This window comes from Saccopteryx leptura, chromosome 1, assembly GCF_036850995.1.
Source record: "Saccopteryx leptura isolate mSacLep1 chromosome 1, mSacLep1_pri_phased_curated, whole genome shotgun sequence".
Taxonomy (NCBI): domain Eukaryota; kingdom Metazoa; phylum Chordata; class Mammalia; order Chiroptera; family Emballonuridae; genus Saccopteryx; species Saccopteryx leptura.
The window spans coordinates 183,972,264-183,989,144 of record NC_089503.1 but is presented as its reverse complement, the minus strand read 5'-3'; the positions used below and the strand labels follow the sequence as shown (position 1 = coordinate 183,989,144).

Below are 16,881 nucleotides of genomic sequence, written 5' to 3'. Positions count from 1 at the left end.
AAATTGTATTTATATCAATTTAAACTATAAACTATATATATTAGCTACATATATGTACACATAGATTAAGGGCAAACTATTTCAAAATTTACTTAGTTTTTGAGTTTAGGATTATGATAATTCAAGATTTTTTTATTGTTCAGAGTTTATTCAGAACATATTTTATGGTTGAATTAGTATGAAATAGCAACAGTAATTAAAGTGCATAATTAAATAAAGCCAAATACTACAGGATATTGTCACCTAATAAAACTGTATATAGGAGGCATCTATAAATTGGTTGTTTCCTCAAAATTGCTGTAATACTGAAAAGTCCACAGAGAACAATTGCAAAATAAATAAATCCATATACACGCACACAGACTCAAACATTACCTGCCACTGGAGGGACGGTGCCATAAAAACGTACTGTTGCATGCTCTCCGTTAACTTCAACTCTTTGACCAATGACATCTGATGTCAAAGTGTCATTCATTATAATACAGACAGAATCCAAAGTATGAGATCTAGGAATAAAAATACAACATTGACAAGAACTTATTAATACTCTTTTTTTTAATTCTTAAACTTTATGTAGAGATTCATGAGGTCAATGGTTCTGACCAACTTAGTCTCCATATTTTGGTGAGGCGAACCTAACAGCGTTATGTACCATACTCTGATAATTTGATTTTACTTTAATCTAATATACTTTTAAATTTTGTTTAACTACAGTTAGCTCACATCATGACTTGTCTACTCTGTCACTTACTGGGTGGTGACAGGAGGGAAGGGTAGGGGATAAAGTGATGGACAAAAGGGAGAGAAAACAGGTGACATGAACACCATTCTCTCCTCAGAAAGGGGGAAAACATAAATTCACAGATGTGTGAAGCAACACATATGATGAACAATAAATAAAAATTAAACTAATAAAAACACAGAACCCGGCCCTGGCCGGTTGGCTCAGCGGTGGAGTGTCGGCCTGGCGTGCGGGGGACCCAGGTTCGATTCCCAGCCAGGGCACATGGGAGAGGCACCCATTTGCTTCTCCACCCTCCCCCTCTCCTTCCTCTCTGTCTCTCTCTTCCCCTCCCGCAGGCGCAGGAGGGGCTCCATTGGAGCAGGGATGGCCCGGGCGCTGGGGATGGCTCCTTGGCCTCTGCCCCAGGCGCTGGAATGGCTCTGGTCGCGGCAGAGCGATGCCCCGGAGGGGCAGAGCATCGCCCCTGGTGGGCAGAGCGTTGCCCCTGGTGGGCGTGCCGGGTGGATCCCGGTCGGGCGCATGCGGGAGTCTGTCTGACTGTCTCTCCCCGTTTCCAGCTTCGGAAAAATACAAAAAAAAAAAAAAAAAAAAAAAACCCCACAGAACCCTAAAAATAAAGAGAAGGCCTTCAAAGAGCCTAAGAGAGAAAAGCATCGCCTGCCTGGAGTGATAACTAGCTCCCAGCCCCCCTTCACAGGAAAGCACCAGGCTCCAGACAGTGGGAAACTAAGCACAAACAAGTTGGCTTCTTCAACAAAAGAAGTGCAAACGAAAGAAAAAGAAACTGAGGAAGAGCCAAGAGTTAAAAAGAAACTTAGACACATCAATTAATTACAATTTATAGACGATTTGGATTCTAATTTTTTTAAATTGTAAATAATTTTTAAAAGAGAAAACTGAAAATTTGACAATTAGATATTAAAGAGTAACTGTTTTCAGCCTGATCAGGCAGTGGCGCAGTGGACAAAGTGTTGGACTGGGATGCAGAGGACCCAGGTTCGAAACCCTGAGGTTGCTGGCTTGAGCACCGGCTCACCATCTTGAGTGTGGGGTCACTGGCTTGAGCATGGAATCATAGATATGACCCCCATGGTCGCTGGATTGAACCAAAGGTCACTGGCTTGAGGCCAAGGTTGCTGTCTTGAGCAAGGGGTCACTTACTCTGCTATAGCCCTACCCCCAACCCCGGTCAAGGCACATAAGAGAAAGCAATCAATGAACAACTAAGGTGCCACCATGAAGATGTGATGCTTCTCATCTCTCTCTCTTCCTGTCTGTCCCTATCTGTCTCTGTCACACACACAAAAAAAACAAACAACAAAAAAAAAAAACCCGTTTCCAGTAAGGCTAATAAAAATCAATTTATTTTGAAAAAAAGAGGGAGAGGATAGTTAGATTTTTAGCTGTGATAACAGTAAAATGGTTATAATTTATTTTAAATTTTTATTTATTGATTTCAGCAAGAGAGGAATGACGAGAACAAAAAAGACAGGAACATCGAGCTGTTCCTGTATGTGCCCTGATCAGGGATCAAACCAGCAACCTCTGTGCTTCAGGACAGTGCTCTAACCAACTGAGCTATTCAGCCAGGGTGGTTATGATTTTTAAAAGCTTTTATCTTTTAAAAAACATTAAAATATTTACAGGGACTGTAGAACTGTATTTTCGATATATCATGCTAGTGGCAGTGTAGACAACACATTGAAAGGAAGTAAAAAACAGAACAGCCAGTTAGGAAAATGTTGCTGTCATTCAGCCAAGACCTCAGCCTCCATCCATTCATCTGACATACTGAGCACTAAATGTATGCTAGCTATCATGCTGGATCTCACAGAGTAGGAACCATACATATATGATTCCTGCCTTAGAAGCTTATGGTCCAGCTTGACCAGTGGTGGCACATTGGATAAAGCATCCACCTGGAACACTGAGGTCACCGGTTCAAAATCCCAAAGTCACCGGCTCTGAGAGAGTGCTGGTCAGCATGAGGTTGCTGGCATGAGGTGGAAATCATCCACATGATCCTAAAGCTTGCCAGCTTGACCCCAAAAAGGTCACTGGCATAAAAAGCCCAAGGTTACTGGTTTGAGCAAGGGGACACTGGCTGGGCTCTGGTCAAGGCCTCAGTGAAGCAACTACAAGTTGATGCTTCTTTCTCTTTCTTTCTCCTCCCTCTCTTCAAAGCAATCAATGTACAACTAAAGTGAAAATAACTATGAGTTGATGCTTCTCATCCTCCCTTCCTGCCTCTCTTGCTAAAAAAAAAAAAAAAGCCTGACCTGTGGTGGCGCAGTGGATAAATGGCAACCTGGATCACTGAGGTTGCTGGTTCAAAACCCTGCACTTGCCTGGTCAAGGCACATATGGGAGTTGATGCTTCCTGCTCCTCCCCCTGAAAAAGGGAAAAAAAAAAAAAAAAAAGGCAGCAGCAGCTTACAGTCCAGTAGCAGGTAGACCTGAGAGAAGGGAGAAAGGTATAAATTTCAGAGAAAGTTAAGAGCAAGAATCAACAGGATTTGGTGATTAAAATGATAAAATTGAAGACTAGTAAGACTCAAAATTTTGCCTTGGATCGATAGTACCAGACACTGAAATGAAAAATATGAGGGGAAGCTTAAGTTTTGGAGGGAAGACCTTGAGTTGAGGTGCCTATAGAATGTAATGATGCATGAGGTTCTCTAGTTCAATAGGCATGTTTTTACTAGACATGCATACTTGGGCATCATTGGCACAATTTATAACTGATACTGTGAAAGTAGATGAGATCGATAGTGTAACAGGTAGAAAGAGGAGAATCCACAACAAGACCCTAGAGAAATATAGTATTTAAAAGGAAGAGGGAAGAAACCCCAGAAGGATCAAAGAAAAGTGGGAAACAATTTTAAGAAAACAGATTTGGGGCCCTGGCTGGTTGGTTCAGTGCTAGAGCGTCAGCCCAGCGTGTGGATGTCCCAGGTTTGATTCCGGTTCAGGGCACACAGGAGAAAAGCACCCCTCTGATTCTCCACCCCTCCCCCTCTTCTTTCTTTTCTACCTCTCTTCCTTTCCCGCAGCCAAGGCTCCATTGGAGCAAAGTTGGCCCGGGCACTGAGGATGGCTCCATGGCCTCCACCTCAGGCACTGGAATGGCTCCTGTCGCAACGGAACAAGGCCCCAGATGGGCACAGCATCACCCCTTGGTGGGCATGCCGGGTGGATCCCAGTAGGGGGCATGCAGGAGTCTGTCTCTTTGCCTTCTTGCTTCTCACTTCAGAAAAATACAAAAAAAAAAAAAAAAAAAGAAAGAAAAGAAAACAGATTTGGTGTTGGGATTCAAGGGTGGCTAGAATAATGGAATAACAGTATCAAAGGGTGCAGAGGCTGGTTTACAGGCATACCCTCAACTTCCTCTAAATGAAACTTAGTTCCTATTATAAAACTTTAGCAATGCTATGTGGCACAAGGATTTCAAAATGGCCACAAATTACAGAGCTATTGAACAAAGTACGGTACTTTTTCCATTTTAACAATATTACCATATAAAATATGTACAAAATAAGAAAAGCATACATTGCTAACACACTTCTTGGGTTAAAATCACACTCCTGATAACTCCTAAACTACACCAGCATGTGGGTAGCTAAGGTCTCTGGTATTATTATTTCTTTTTGGTTATCTTTTCAAAAATAAATAGTAGACATTTTATCTATTACTGGAGCTGTGTATTCCCATACAAAAGAATAATCGAAACATTTTTAAAATCTCTTATCAAGTTTCTGTATTGGGTTCTTTCAATCAGGTTCTCTAGCTTCTCATAAAAACATTTCCCCCAATTTCTGTGAAAAGACCCTTATCTCAAAACAGTGCTGAATTTTTAGGGGGAACCGGGTTCGATTCCTGGCCAGGGCACACAGGAGAGGCGCCCATTTGCTTCTCCACCCCTCCGCCGCGCTTTCCTCTCTGTCTCTCTCTTCCCCTCCCGCAGCCAAGGCTCCATTGGAGCAAAGATGGCCCGGGCGCTGGGGATGGCTCTGTGGCCTCTGCCTCAGGCGCTACAGTGGCTCTGGTCGCAACATGGCGACGCCCAGGATGGGCAGAGCATTGCCCCCTGGTGGGCAGAGCGTCGCCCCTGGTGGGCGTGCCGGGTGGATCCCGGTCGGCGCATGCGGGAGTCTGTCTGACTGTCTCTCCCTGTTTCCAGCTTCAGAAAAATGAAAAGAAAAAAACAAACAAACAAAAAAAAAAACAAAAAAAAACAGTGCTGAATTTTGACAGTTTAAATACGGGAGAAAAGGGCAGTCAGAAGGAGGCCCAAGATTTAAATCTAAACCTCTAGATAGATTTAAAAAAATCATCAAAACAGTTCAGATGAATTGATAATAAAATCAATAGGCTGGTGGGGCAGGCATGGGAAAGCCATGTTTTAAGCTCAGACAGAGTCAGCAGCAAAGGAGTCTGGTCAACAGGGAGAGCCCACTCACAAGCCCATGTCCAGATGCCACGTTGCAGTCACTAAGGAGGTAAACTAGTACGATCACTGCAGAAGGCCATTCCCAACAGAAGATGAATTATTAGGCCAATTCTTGGTTCCATGAACTAGAGTGCACAGGGTTTTTATCCAAACCTAGAAACTCACAACCAGAGCCCACATCAGTCTGCAGCTCTGACGAGGGCTCTGCCTAAGGGCACCACCTTGGTGCTCAGGCGAACAGTGAGAATGTCTTGGTCAGAAGCAAGGGGCAGTGGTCCACTGGTGAGGCTAGAAACCAAGTGGCACAATAGCAGAAATGAGAAGTGAAGGCACTAGGAAGTGTAAAGAATTCATAAATTGTAAGTTCCTTCACGTGTTGGATCCTACTTGACCTCTAGTAACAATTCTTTTCATCCTCACCTATATGCTATGTTCACAGAACTGGGTATCATTAGATACAGGTGTCTAAGGTCAGTAATTAATTGGCTCCACATTAAATTGATATACCTATTTTTTAATTTTTCCACTGACTTGAAAGAGAGAGAGAGAAAGGAGAGAGAATCATCAACTCATTGTTCCACTTAGTTGTGCACTTGCTCATTGGTTGCTTCTTGTATGTGCCCTGACCAGGGATTGAACCCATGACCTCTGCACATTGTGATGATGCTCTATCCACTGAGCATATGGTCAGAGCCAAGTCAATATTTTTCATAATCCTGTCTAGTCTCTTAAGCCTTCTAATAACTGTTTTCTGATACTGTGATCCTCTGTGAGGACACAGAAACTGGACCTATTCTGGTCCCAAAGCCATTAATTACCCTCTCCCTCGGGCTAGTCACCCAACGAGTCACTGTAGCCCCACTTGAGGCTAGTTGCTGGCCCGCCACACTGCCTGTTGCTAACACCACCACTTTGATCACCCCACCCCTGCCCCTTCTCCTCCCATTTTATTTGATTTTATTCATTTACTTTTTTTTGAGGCACTGAGCTGCTCCTGTATGTGCCTGACTGGGAATTGAATGCTCCAACCCACAGAGCTATCTGGCCAGGCCTTAATTTTTTATTTTTAGAGTGACAGGGAGAAGAAGGGAGATAGACGGGAGGGGGAAGGGAAGCATTCATTTGTTGTTCCACTCAGTAGTGCATTCTTTGGTTGCTTCCAGTGTGTGCCCTGACCCAGGATCAAACCAGTAACCTTGTAGTTTCAGAACAATGCTCTTAACCAACTGAGCTAACTGGCCAGGGCCACTCCTCCCATTTTAGTGCCTAGTCAAACTGTCCTGAAGTCAGCTGTTCACCTACTTACATTTTCTCTAGTTGCCTGCACTGGGCCCTCTCCTAATCACCCGAATATAAGTGGCAAGTCACTGTTCCTTGGGTAGGTGCCAATCAAGCCTTGGTTAAGATAACTGTCTTTTTTTAAAATTATTTTAATTTATTGTGTTTACATAGATTCTAGTGTCGCCCTGAATGCATCCTCCCTCCCCCGTATTCCCTTCAACAAGATGACTGTCTTTTATTAAAATACTTGCTCACTAACTAATAATGAAGATAGCCCATTTAATTTTCAGGTGACTCTACATTTAATTTTCAGATAGTAGCTCTTTAAAGGAAGATGAACTATACTTCCCATTTCACCCTCTTATCTTAGACTGCTTTTTGCAGCCACAGAGACTCAAACTAAGCCTGACCTGGGGTGGTGCAGTGGATAAAGTGTCGACCTGGAAACACTGAGGTTGCCAGTTCGAATCCCTGGGCTTGCCTGGTCAAGACACATATGGGAGTTGATGCTTCCTGCTCCTCCTTTCTGTCTGTCTGTCTGTCTCTCTCTCTCTCTAAAATGAATAAATAAAAAATATTTTAAAAAAAAGAGAGAGAATCAAACTATTCTCAGTCCCAGCTGACATTTACATATTTAAAAGCCACCACTGAATTATTACTTCCCCTTTTTCCTCTTCCCACTCCCACCCCCAGAACTCTTTACCTAGGTAAACATCTGAATTCCAAATTTCCCTTCGTAATTTATTTACAGATTCTTTTCTTACGATACCTAAAACTGAAAACCATATTCCAAATGTGACTCGACCTATATGTGGGTTCAATGTTCTGAACATTATTTTTTTAATAATGTAGCCTAGATACATTTACTTTTCTTTTTTTTTTTCATGGAAAAGGCTGTTGCTTACTATGAAGAAAAAAAGAATGAAATAAACTTCATATCTGAGTTACTGTCACCTTCTGATCATAAAATTAAAATGTTTAAATTTCACTATTATTATGTGAAAAACCCATAAAAGTTTTCAATGTCCTTTCAATTTTTGTTAACATGTACATTAAATTTTATTGCAAAATACATATAATTTATTCTACTTCTTTTACTAATAGTCTATAAACATTTTTATAGTCACAGAATCATTTTAATCACTTTAATGTTGACGTGTAGATACCAAAATTAATCATTTCTCTATTTTACATGTTTTCATTATTATCTCAAAGAAAACAGCTAAAAACAGCTTTCATTTTTAAATTATTACTGTCCTTTAAAGTATATCCTCGTAAAAAATTCTTGAGGCAATTATTCAAAGTAAATAAATGTTTTAGCTTCTAAAAAGCCATGGCAAAATTGTCCATCAAAAAAAAGTTAATTATTGCCTGACCTCTGGTGGCGCAGTAGATAGAGCATCAACCTGGGAACACTGAGGTTGCCGGTTCAAAACCCTGCACTTGTCTGGTCAAGGCATATATGGGAGTTGATGCTTCCTGCTCCTCCCCCCTTTCTCTCTCTCTCTCTCTCTCTCACCCCTGTCTCGCTCCCTCCTCTCTAAAATGAATAAATAAAAATTTTTTAAAAAAAGTTAATTACTAACACCAAAAGAAAACCTCCTGTTTACTTATTTCTACAAAATGTTACAAATTCTGCCTGACCTGTGGTGGCACAGTGGATAGAGCACTGACCTGGAACACTGGGGTCACCAGTTCAAAACCCTGGCCTTGCCCGGTAAAGGCATATATTATAGGAGAAACAACTACTACTATAAGTTGATGCACTTTTTTTTGGAGGGGTTATTTATTTATTTTTGTATTTTTCTGAAGTGAGAAGCAGGGAGGCAGAGAGACAGACTCCTGCATGCGCCCAACCGGGATCCACATGGCATGCCCACTAGGGGGCATTGCTCTGCCCACCTGGGGCGTTGCTCTGTTGCAACCGGAGCCATTCTAGCACGTGAGGCAGAAGCCATGGAGCAATCCTCAGTGCCCAGGCCAGCTTTGCTCCAATGGAGCCTTGGCTGCAGGAAGGGAAGAGAGAGATAAAGAGAAAGGAGAGGAGGAAGGGTGGAGAAGCAGATGGGCACTTCTCCTGTGTGCCCTGACCAGGAATCAAACCCAGGACATCCATATGCCGGGCCGACGGTCTACCACTGAGCCAACTGGCCAGGGCCGTAAGTTGATGCTTTATATAAAAATATATAATAAACATTCAATAGTCCAACATACTGACTATCTCTCTTGGTTTTACCCTGTGTGATTTTTGTCAAGAATGGAGACAAAAAGCCTGACCTATGTTGGTGCAGTGCATAAAGCATCAACCTAGAATGCCGAAGTAGCTGGTTTGAAACCCTGGGCTTGCCTGGTCAAGGCACGTATGGGAGTTAATGCTTCCTTCTCTCTCTCTCTTCTCTCTAAAATTAATAAATAAAATTTTTTAAAAAAAGAATGAAGACAAAAAAGAATAGATAAGACACTGACCAAAGACAGAAACCCATAAAAACTGTGGGTAAACTTTTTAGTTACAGCCCTTTTATACTCCAATTCACATTCAAGAATGTCATGGCTGGCCCTAGCCTGTTGACTCAGTGGTAGAGCACTGGCCCGGCCTGTGGATATCCCAGGTTTGATTCCCGGTCAGGTCACACAGAAGAGACAATCTGCTTCTTCATCCCTCCCCCTTCTCTCTCTCTCTTCCCCTCTGGCAGCCATGGTTCAATTGTTTCAAGTGCATTGGCCCTGGGTGCTGAGGATGGCTCCATGGCCTTGCCTCAGATGCTAAAATGGCTCGGTTATAAGCATGGCCCCAGATGGGCAGAACATTGGCCCAGATGGGGGTTGCCAGATGGATCCTGGTCAGGGAACACATCTATCTCCTCTCCTCTCACTTGGAAAAAGAAGGAGTCTGACCAGGCAGTGGCACAGTGGATACAGCATCAAACTGGGATGCAGAGGACCCAGGTTCAAAACCCCAAGGTCTCTGGCTTGAGCACGAGCTCATTCGGCTTTAGCATGGAGTCACTGGCTTGAGCGTGGGATCACAGACATGACCCCATGGTCGCTGGCTTGAGCCCAAAGGTCACTAGCTTGAAGCCCAAGGTCGCTGGCTTGAGCAAGGGGTCATTTGTTCCGCTGTAGCCCTGTGGTCAAGACATATATGAGAAAGCAATCAATGAACAACTAAGGTGCCGCAACAAATAACTGATGCTTTTCATCTCTCTCCCTTCCTGTCTGTCTGTCCCTATTTGTCCCTCTCTCGGTCTCTCGCTGTCTCTGTCACAGGAAAAAAAAAAAAAAAAGAAAGAAAAAGAAAAAGAAGGAAAAAAATGTCATGGCCTTGGCCAGATAGCTCGGTTGGTTAGAGCATTGTCCCAAAACATGGAGGTTGCTGGCTTGATCTTTGGTCAGGGTACATATGAAACAGATGTTCATGTCTCTCGCTTGTTCTCTCTCTTCTTCTAAAATCAACAAAGTAAACATTTAAAGGCTATGGAGGCCCTGGCCAGTTGGCTCAGTGGTAGAGCAATGGCTTGGCATGTGGATATCCCAGGCCAATTACCGGAGAGAGAACACAGAAATGCTCACCTTCTTCTTCACCCCTCCTCCTCTCACTTCTCTCTCTCTTCTCCTCCCCTCCTGCAGCCATGGCTGGATTAAAGCAAGTTGGTCCTGGGCCATGACTCCATGGCCTCTGGCTCAGGCACTAAAAAAATGGCTCTAGTTGTAACAAAGCAAGGGCCCCAGATGGGCAAAGCATCGACCCCTGGTGGACTTGCCAAGTAGAACCTGGTCTGGGCACATGGGGACTCTGTCTCTGCCTCCCCTCCTCTCACTAAATAAAAATAAAGAAAAATAAAGAATATGGAGTTTCTTTAAAAAACAAAAGAATGGCATGAACTTTGCAAAATGCTTCATTGAAATCAAAATAACAGGGAATATGCTCTGTCAATCAGACAGAGGAGGTGGAGTAAGAGAAGCAAGCCTCACATTTTAATTTATATACATCCAAGCTGTCTGAATATTTCTGGAACAGGTAGCTGTTATTTTTTTCTATTAATACTAATGAGGAGGAGAAAAAGAAGAATGATGATGAAAAGAGGGAAGAAAGAATGTACTGTTCTCTACAAATTTTCCTGTCTCACCAGGAATCACAATTCAAACAAAACATGAAGTAAATTTAGCAAGATTGACTACACTCTCCCCAGCTCCTGGAACTACTCCTATTTCCTAAAAGTCCACAAACATCATTCTTAGAAATTATAACTCCTTTGTTCATAACTCTCCAAAGATTATGAACAGAAATTTTTGCAGTCATATTGGCCAGTTCCTTTCACAAATTACTGGATGTAATTTCTCTGGGAACGAAGACTATTTCAAAATGGCCGAACATTATCCTACCTCTTTTTGTCTTTGACATGGTTTTAGCCGGGTTTTTTTTTTCTGACAAGTCAGGAAATATTCTCCATAAAAAAGACAAAAGAAATAGCCCTGGCCGGTTGGCTCAGCGGTAGAGCGTCGGCCTGGCATGTGGGGGACCCGGGTTCGATTCCCGGCCAGGGCACACAGGAGAAGCGTCCATTTACTTCTCCACCCCCACCCCCTCCTTCCTCTCTGTCTCTCTCTTCCCCTCCCGCAGCCAAGGCTCCATTGGAGCAAAGATGGCCCGGGCGCTAGGGATGGCTCCTTGGCCTCTGCCCCAGGCGCTAGAGTGGCTCTGGTCTCGGCAGAGCGACGCCCCAGAGGGGCAGAGCATCGCCCCCTGGTGGGCAGAGCGTTGCCCCTGGTGGGCGTGCCGGGTGGATCCCGGTCAGGTGCATGCGGGAGTCTGTCTGACTGTCCCTCCCCGTTTCCAGCTTCAGAAAAATACAAAAAAAAAAAGAAAAAAAAGACAAAAGAAATTAAATCAATCTTCCATTTTTCTATCATTTGTTATACTACATTAAACATTTTTGAAATATTAATCAAATGTGGAAAATATTAACATTTATGAAAGGCCATAGGTATTCATTATACTTTTCTCTCCATTTTTCTACCTTTGTCTAATTTTTTTCTTTTTCTTTTTTTTAAGCGAGAAAGGAAGACACAGACAGGAAGGGAGAGAGATGAGAAGTATCAACTCATAGTTGCAGCACCTTAGTAGTTTATCAATTGTTTTCTCATATGTGCCTTGACTAGGGGACTACAGCTGAGCCAGGGACCCAAATCCAGTGACCTTTAGCTCAAGCCAGTGACCTGTGGGCTCAAGTCAGTGACTATGAGGTCATGTCTATGATCCTACTCTCAAGCCAGTGTCCCCGCGCTCAAGCCAGTGAGCCTGCACTCAAGCCGGTGACCACAGGATTTCAAACCTGGTTCCTCTGCATACCATTCTATCCACTGCGCCATTGTCTGGTCAGGCTCTTCCTTTCCTTTCCTTTATGTTTTTTCTTATTAATTTTTAGAGAGGGGCCTGACCTGTGGTGGTGCAGTGGGATAAAGCGTCGACCTAGAAGTGCTGAGGTCACCGGTTCAAAACCCTGGGCTTGCCTGGTCAAGGCACATATGGAAGTTGATGCTTCCAGCTCCTCCCCCCCCTTCTCTCTCTCTGTCTCTCCTCTCTCTCTCTGTCTCTCCCTCTCTCTAAAATGAATAAGAAATAAATAAATAAAAATTTTTAGAGAGGAGAGAAAGAGAAAGAGAGAGAGGAGGGGAGGAGCAGGAAGCATCAACTCCCATATATGCCTTGATCAGGCAAGTCCAGGGTTTCGAACCCATGACCTCAGCATTCTAGGTCGACGCTTTATCCACCGCGCCACCACAGGTCAGGGGCCTCTCTCTACTTTTCTATGCATATCTTTCTCACTTAATTTGTTTGGATAGGTGATACTCAAAAGTATGACAGGGATTAACCAAGTTCCCCTTCCACTCCTGACACTCATTCTCTCTTTCCACTGGCAACAGCTTTTCGGTATCTCCATACCTACTTCTATACATATTTCATTCTTATATAAGCAAATACATTCTTTTTCTTTCCTTATATAAAAGGTAGCGTACTGTAAGTGTGATTCTATTCCTTACATTTCTATTCAATAATATATCCCAGAGATTTATCTACAGCCATTCCATGTTTTTTGTTTGTTTTTTTATTGAGAGGAAGGGAGGCAAAGACAGACTCTCCGCATGCCCTCCAACTGGGATTGACCCAGCAAGCCCACTATGGGGCAATGCTCTGCCCATCTGGGGCCACTGCCCCATTGTTCGGCAACCAAGCTATTTTTAGCTCCTGAGGTGAGGCCATGGTGCCATCCTCAGTGCCCTGGGCCAACTTGCTTGCATGAGCCATCACAGCTGTGGGAGGGGTACAGAGGTAGAGAGGTAGAGGTAGAGAGAGAGAGAGAGAGAGGAAATGGGGAGGAGTGAAGATGGTCACTTCTCCTGTGTGCCCTGACCAGGAATTGAACCCAGGACTTCCACACGCCAGACCAACACTCTACCACTGAGTCAACCAGCCAGGGCCCATGCCATGAGATTTTCAATTTTTTATGGCTGCATAATGTAAGGTGGGGCAAAAGTAGGTTTATAGTCACTCATATGGAGAAGAATACAGTAATAAATATTACATAAATAAACGCTGTACCTACTTTTGCCCCATCCTATATTTATATAGGTAAATCATACATATTTTATTTAATCAGTCCTCAAACTGATAGACAGTTAGGTTACGCCAAAGTTTTTGCTACTGCAAACAGTGGAAGGATCAAGCAAGCCCGTGTACATTTATCTTTTTACACTTGTGCGAAAGTATCTATAGGAAACATTCTCAAAATGGGCATTGCTGAATCAAAGGGGACATGCATTTTAATTTAGCTAATGACAAGTGTTCTTTTTTAGTGGCTGTACCATTTTTCAGTCCCATCAGCAGTACATAGGCCCATGTATCATCACAGCCTTGCCCTTCACAGAATATTAAACTTTCAGTTATTGGTCTAATAAGTGAAATATGTACATATTTATATTTTCTTTTATAATGGTGCAGAGCATCTACTTACTCACTTTGATTTCCTTTACTGTGAACTACCTGTTCATATCCTTTCTTTGCTCATTTTCCTTTTGGTTTATTGATATTTTAATCTGTTTTTAAAAGCAAAACTGTTCCTTATATAGTCTTAACAATGGGATAACTACATAATTCTTGAAATAAAATAATTTGAAAAAACTGAAAGGAGGAACACAAGCACATATTTGTACACCTACATTCACTGCAGTATCATTCACAAATAGCCAAAAGGTGGAAACAACCCAAGTGTCTACTGATGAATAAACAAACTGCAGTCTATCCATTCAGTGGTTTATTCAGCCTGAAAAAGAAAAAAATTCTGACATATGCACAGATGAACTTTGAGAACATTATGCTAAAGAAAATAAGCCAGTCATGAAAGGGAAAGTACTGTATAATTCCACTTTAAAAATATACCTAGAGAGCCTGACCTGTGGTAACACAGCGAATAAAGTGTCAACCTGGAATGCTGAGGTCACTGGTTCAAAACCCTGGGCTTACCAGGTCAAGGCACATATGGGAGTTGATGCTTCCTGCTCTTCCCCATTCTCTCTCTCTCCTCACTAAAATAAAAAAATAAAAAATAAAATTTTAAATATATATATACATACACACACACACACACACACACACACACCTAGAGGAGTCAAATTCATGGAGAAAGTGGAATAGTGGTTGCCAGGGCTGGGGGAGGGGAAATGGGAGTTTAATGGCAACGTCATTTTGTAAAATGCAGATAGTTCGGGAAATGGATGGTGACGATTGTTGTACAACAATGAATGTACTTAACACTATAAACTGTACACTTCAAAATGGTTAAGATGGTAAATTTTACATTATCTTTATTTTACCACAACTTAAAAAATAATTTAAAATTTGATTCCCAATATTTTAGGTTTTATAGAGCTTTGATTTGCTTCAGCTTTAATTGGGACACCAAATCATTAAGAGTATGGTGTTTCATCTCCATTATTCAAAATTTACTCTCCTAATACCCAAGGAAAAATTTGATTATATTCAACATTGTATTTGTCGGGAAAACTCTCAAAAACAGCAGTCTTTTCCTACGATATTTCAGGCTCTTCCAATTCATCTGTTTCTTCCTACTTGACGAGAATTCAAACCAAAGAAATCTTTCTTACCAGACCAGGCAGTGGTGCAGTGGATAAAGCACTAAACTGGAATGCAGAGGACCCAGGTTCGAAAACTCCGAGGTTGCCAGCTTGAGCGCAGGGTTGCTGGCTTGAGTGTGGGATGATAGACATGACCGCCATGGTTGCTGGCTTGAGCCCAAAAGTTGCTGGCTTGAGCAAGTGGTCACTAGCTTTGCTATAACCCTCCACCCTGCCCAGTTAAGGCACATATGAGAAAGCAATCAATGAATAACTAAGGTGCTGCAACAAATAATTGATGCTTCCCATCTCTCTCCCTTCCTGTCTGTCTATCCCTATCTCTCCCTCTGTCTCTGTCACAAGAAAAAACAAAGAAAATCTTTCCACTTATTTTGTTTCTTCCAAGGAACTTGCATGGTCAAAAAAGAATAGGACTTTATGAGAATTTAAGAAATCTGTAATCTTCTGTCATTTCATTTTATTTTTATGCCACTTTTATAATCTATATTAGGAAAGCAACAGCTTTATTCTTCTCTTAATCAAATCATCAAGAGCATAATCGACAAATCTCTCCTTACCGCTTCGTGCTTTCCACCCCAATGCCTCTACACTTGGCTCCCAACAAGTATACATATCTTTCTGATATCCACTCTTTCATCTCTCATATCTAATGTTTTTTTGTTTTTGCTTTTTGTATTTTTCTGAAGTTGGAAATGGGAGGCAGTCAGACAGACTCCTGCATGTGCCCGACTGGGATCCACCCGGCATGCCCACCAGGGGGCGATGCTCTGCCACAATCAAAGCCATTCTAGCGCCTGAGGCAGAGGCCACAGAGCCATCCTCAGTACCTGGGCAAACTTTGCTCCAATGGAGCCTTGGCTGCGGGAGGGGAAGAGAGAGACAGAGAGGAAGGAGAGGGGGGGTGGAGAAGCAGATGGGCGCTTCTCCTGTGTGCACCGACCGGGAATCGAACCTGGGACTCCCGCACACCAGGCCACACTCTAATGTTGTTTTGAACAGACATGTTTCCATTCCAAGAATGAGCCTATTCCAGCAAATTTTTTCTGAAGTTGGAAACGGGGAGGCAGTCAGACAGACTCCCGCATGCGCCCGACCGGGATCCACCAGGCATGCCCACCAGGGGGCGATGCTCTGCCCATCTGGGGCGTTGCTCTGTTGCGACCAGAACCGTTCTAGCGCCTGAGGCAGAGGCCATGGAGCCATCCTCAGTGCCTGGGCCAACTTTGCTCCAATGGAGCCTTGGCTGCAGGAGGGGAAGAGAGAGACAGAGAGGAAGGAGAGAGGGAGGGTGGAGAAGCAGATGGGTGCTTCTCCTGTGTGCCCTGGCCGGGAATCGAACCTGGGACTCCTGCACGCCAGGCTGATGCTCTACCACTGAGCCAACCGGCCAGGGCCTATTCCAGCAAATTTTAATGATATTCATGGTATTTCATTATCTTTTTTTTAAAGATTAACTTTTTAAAAATGTTTTATTTTATTGATTTTTTTTAGAGAGAGGAAGGGAGATAGCAGGAAAGAGAGACAGGAACATCTATCTGTTCTTGTATGTGCCCTGACCGAGAACTGAACTGGCAACCTCTGAAATCCAGGTTGATGCTCAAACCAACAGAACTATCCCACCAGGGCTTCATGAATCTTCCAGGAATAGAAACTTGAAACCACAAATTCAATAACTGTGTTTTTGCCACAGTAGTATCTCTTCCTAAAATCTTCCAGCTGTTTCCTCCAGTATTTGGTTATCATACTCTTTCTCCTCATTAGCATTCAATTTTAAGTTTCATTAGCAACTTTTCCCTCTTTACAAAACTTTAGTATCCATTTTTCTCAAACCTACTGATTTCCTTGATTCCTATTAGAAACTATGTTCCCAATTCCTAGGAGAGGCAGAATACTTTAGAATGGAGTTGACCATTATCTGGGAAGACCAAAAACATAATTAAAAAAAAAAAAAGAAGATAGGCCAAGATCTGACTGATTATATATGCTTATTAGGAACAAAAGATGAGAGGAACTATATACTACAGTAGTTAAATCATGACTGCCAGGAAGTCAGGAGGAGGAGGTCAAGGTTAATACCTGGTATCAGTGAATTTAGGAAACATAAATGGCACTCCCAAGAAGCAGGAAGAACAACATAACAGGTAGTCCAAGTAGATGTTTCTCAGACACCAAAAGGCTGCATCTAGGAAGCCTGGTCAAAGAAATATAGTGCAGGCCCTAGCCGGCACCGCGTCGGCCTGGTGTGCGGGGG

At 42.8% G+C, this 16,881-nt stretch overlaps 1 protein-coding gene across 9 annotated transcripts in view; it reads right to left on the bottom strand.

The window, feature by feature from the left end:
- The window catches only part of TBCE (tubulin folding cofactor E), a 129,756-nt gene that overhangs the window by 99,396 nt on the left and 13,479 nt on the right, over positions 1–16,881 (bottom strand). For 4 of the 9 annotated variants that reach the window (XM_066382543.1, XM_066382525.1, XM_066382586.1 and 1 more), the window contains one exon: positions 376–506. In XM_066382543.1, the coding sequence (XP_066238640.1) occupies positions 376–475 (100 nt within the window). In that variant the 5' untranslated portion in view covers positions 476–506. Of the gene's footprint in view, positions 1–375; positions 507–10,859; positions 10,899–13,928; positions 14,061–14,639; positions 14,661–16,881 lie in introns of those variants that run through there. The other 5 variants (XM_066382577.1, XM_066382534.1, XM_066382552.1 and 2 more) reach the window with 5 other exon arrangements.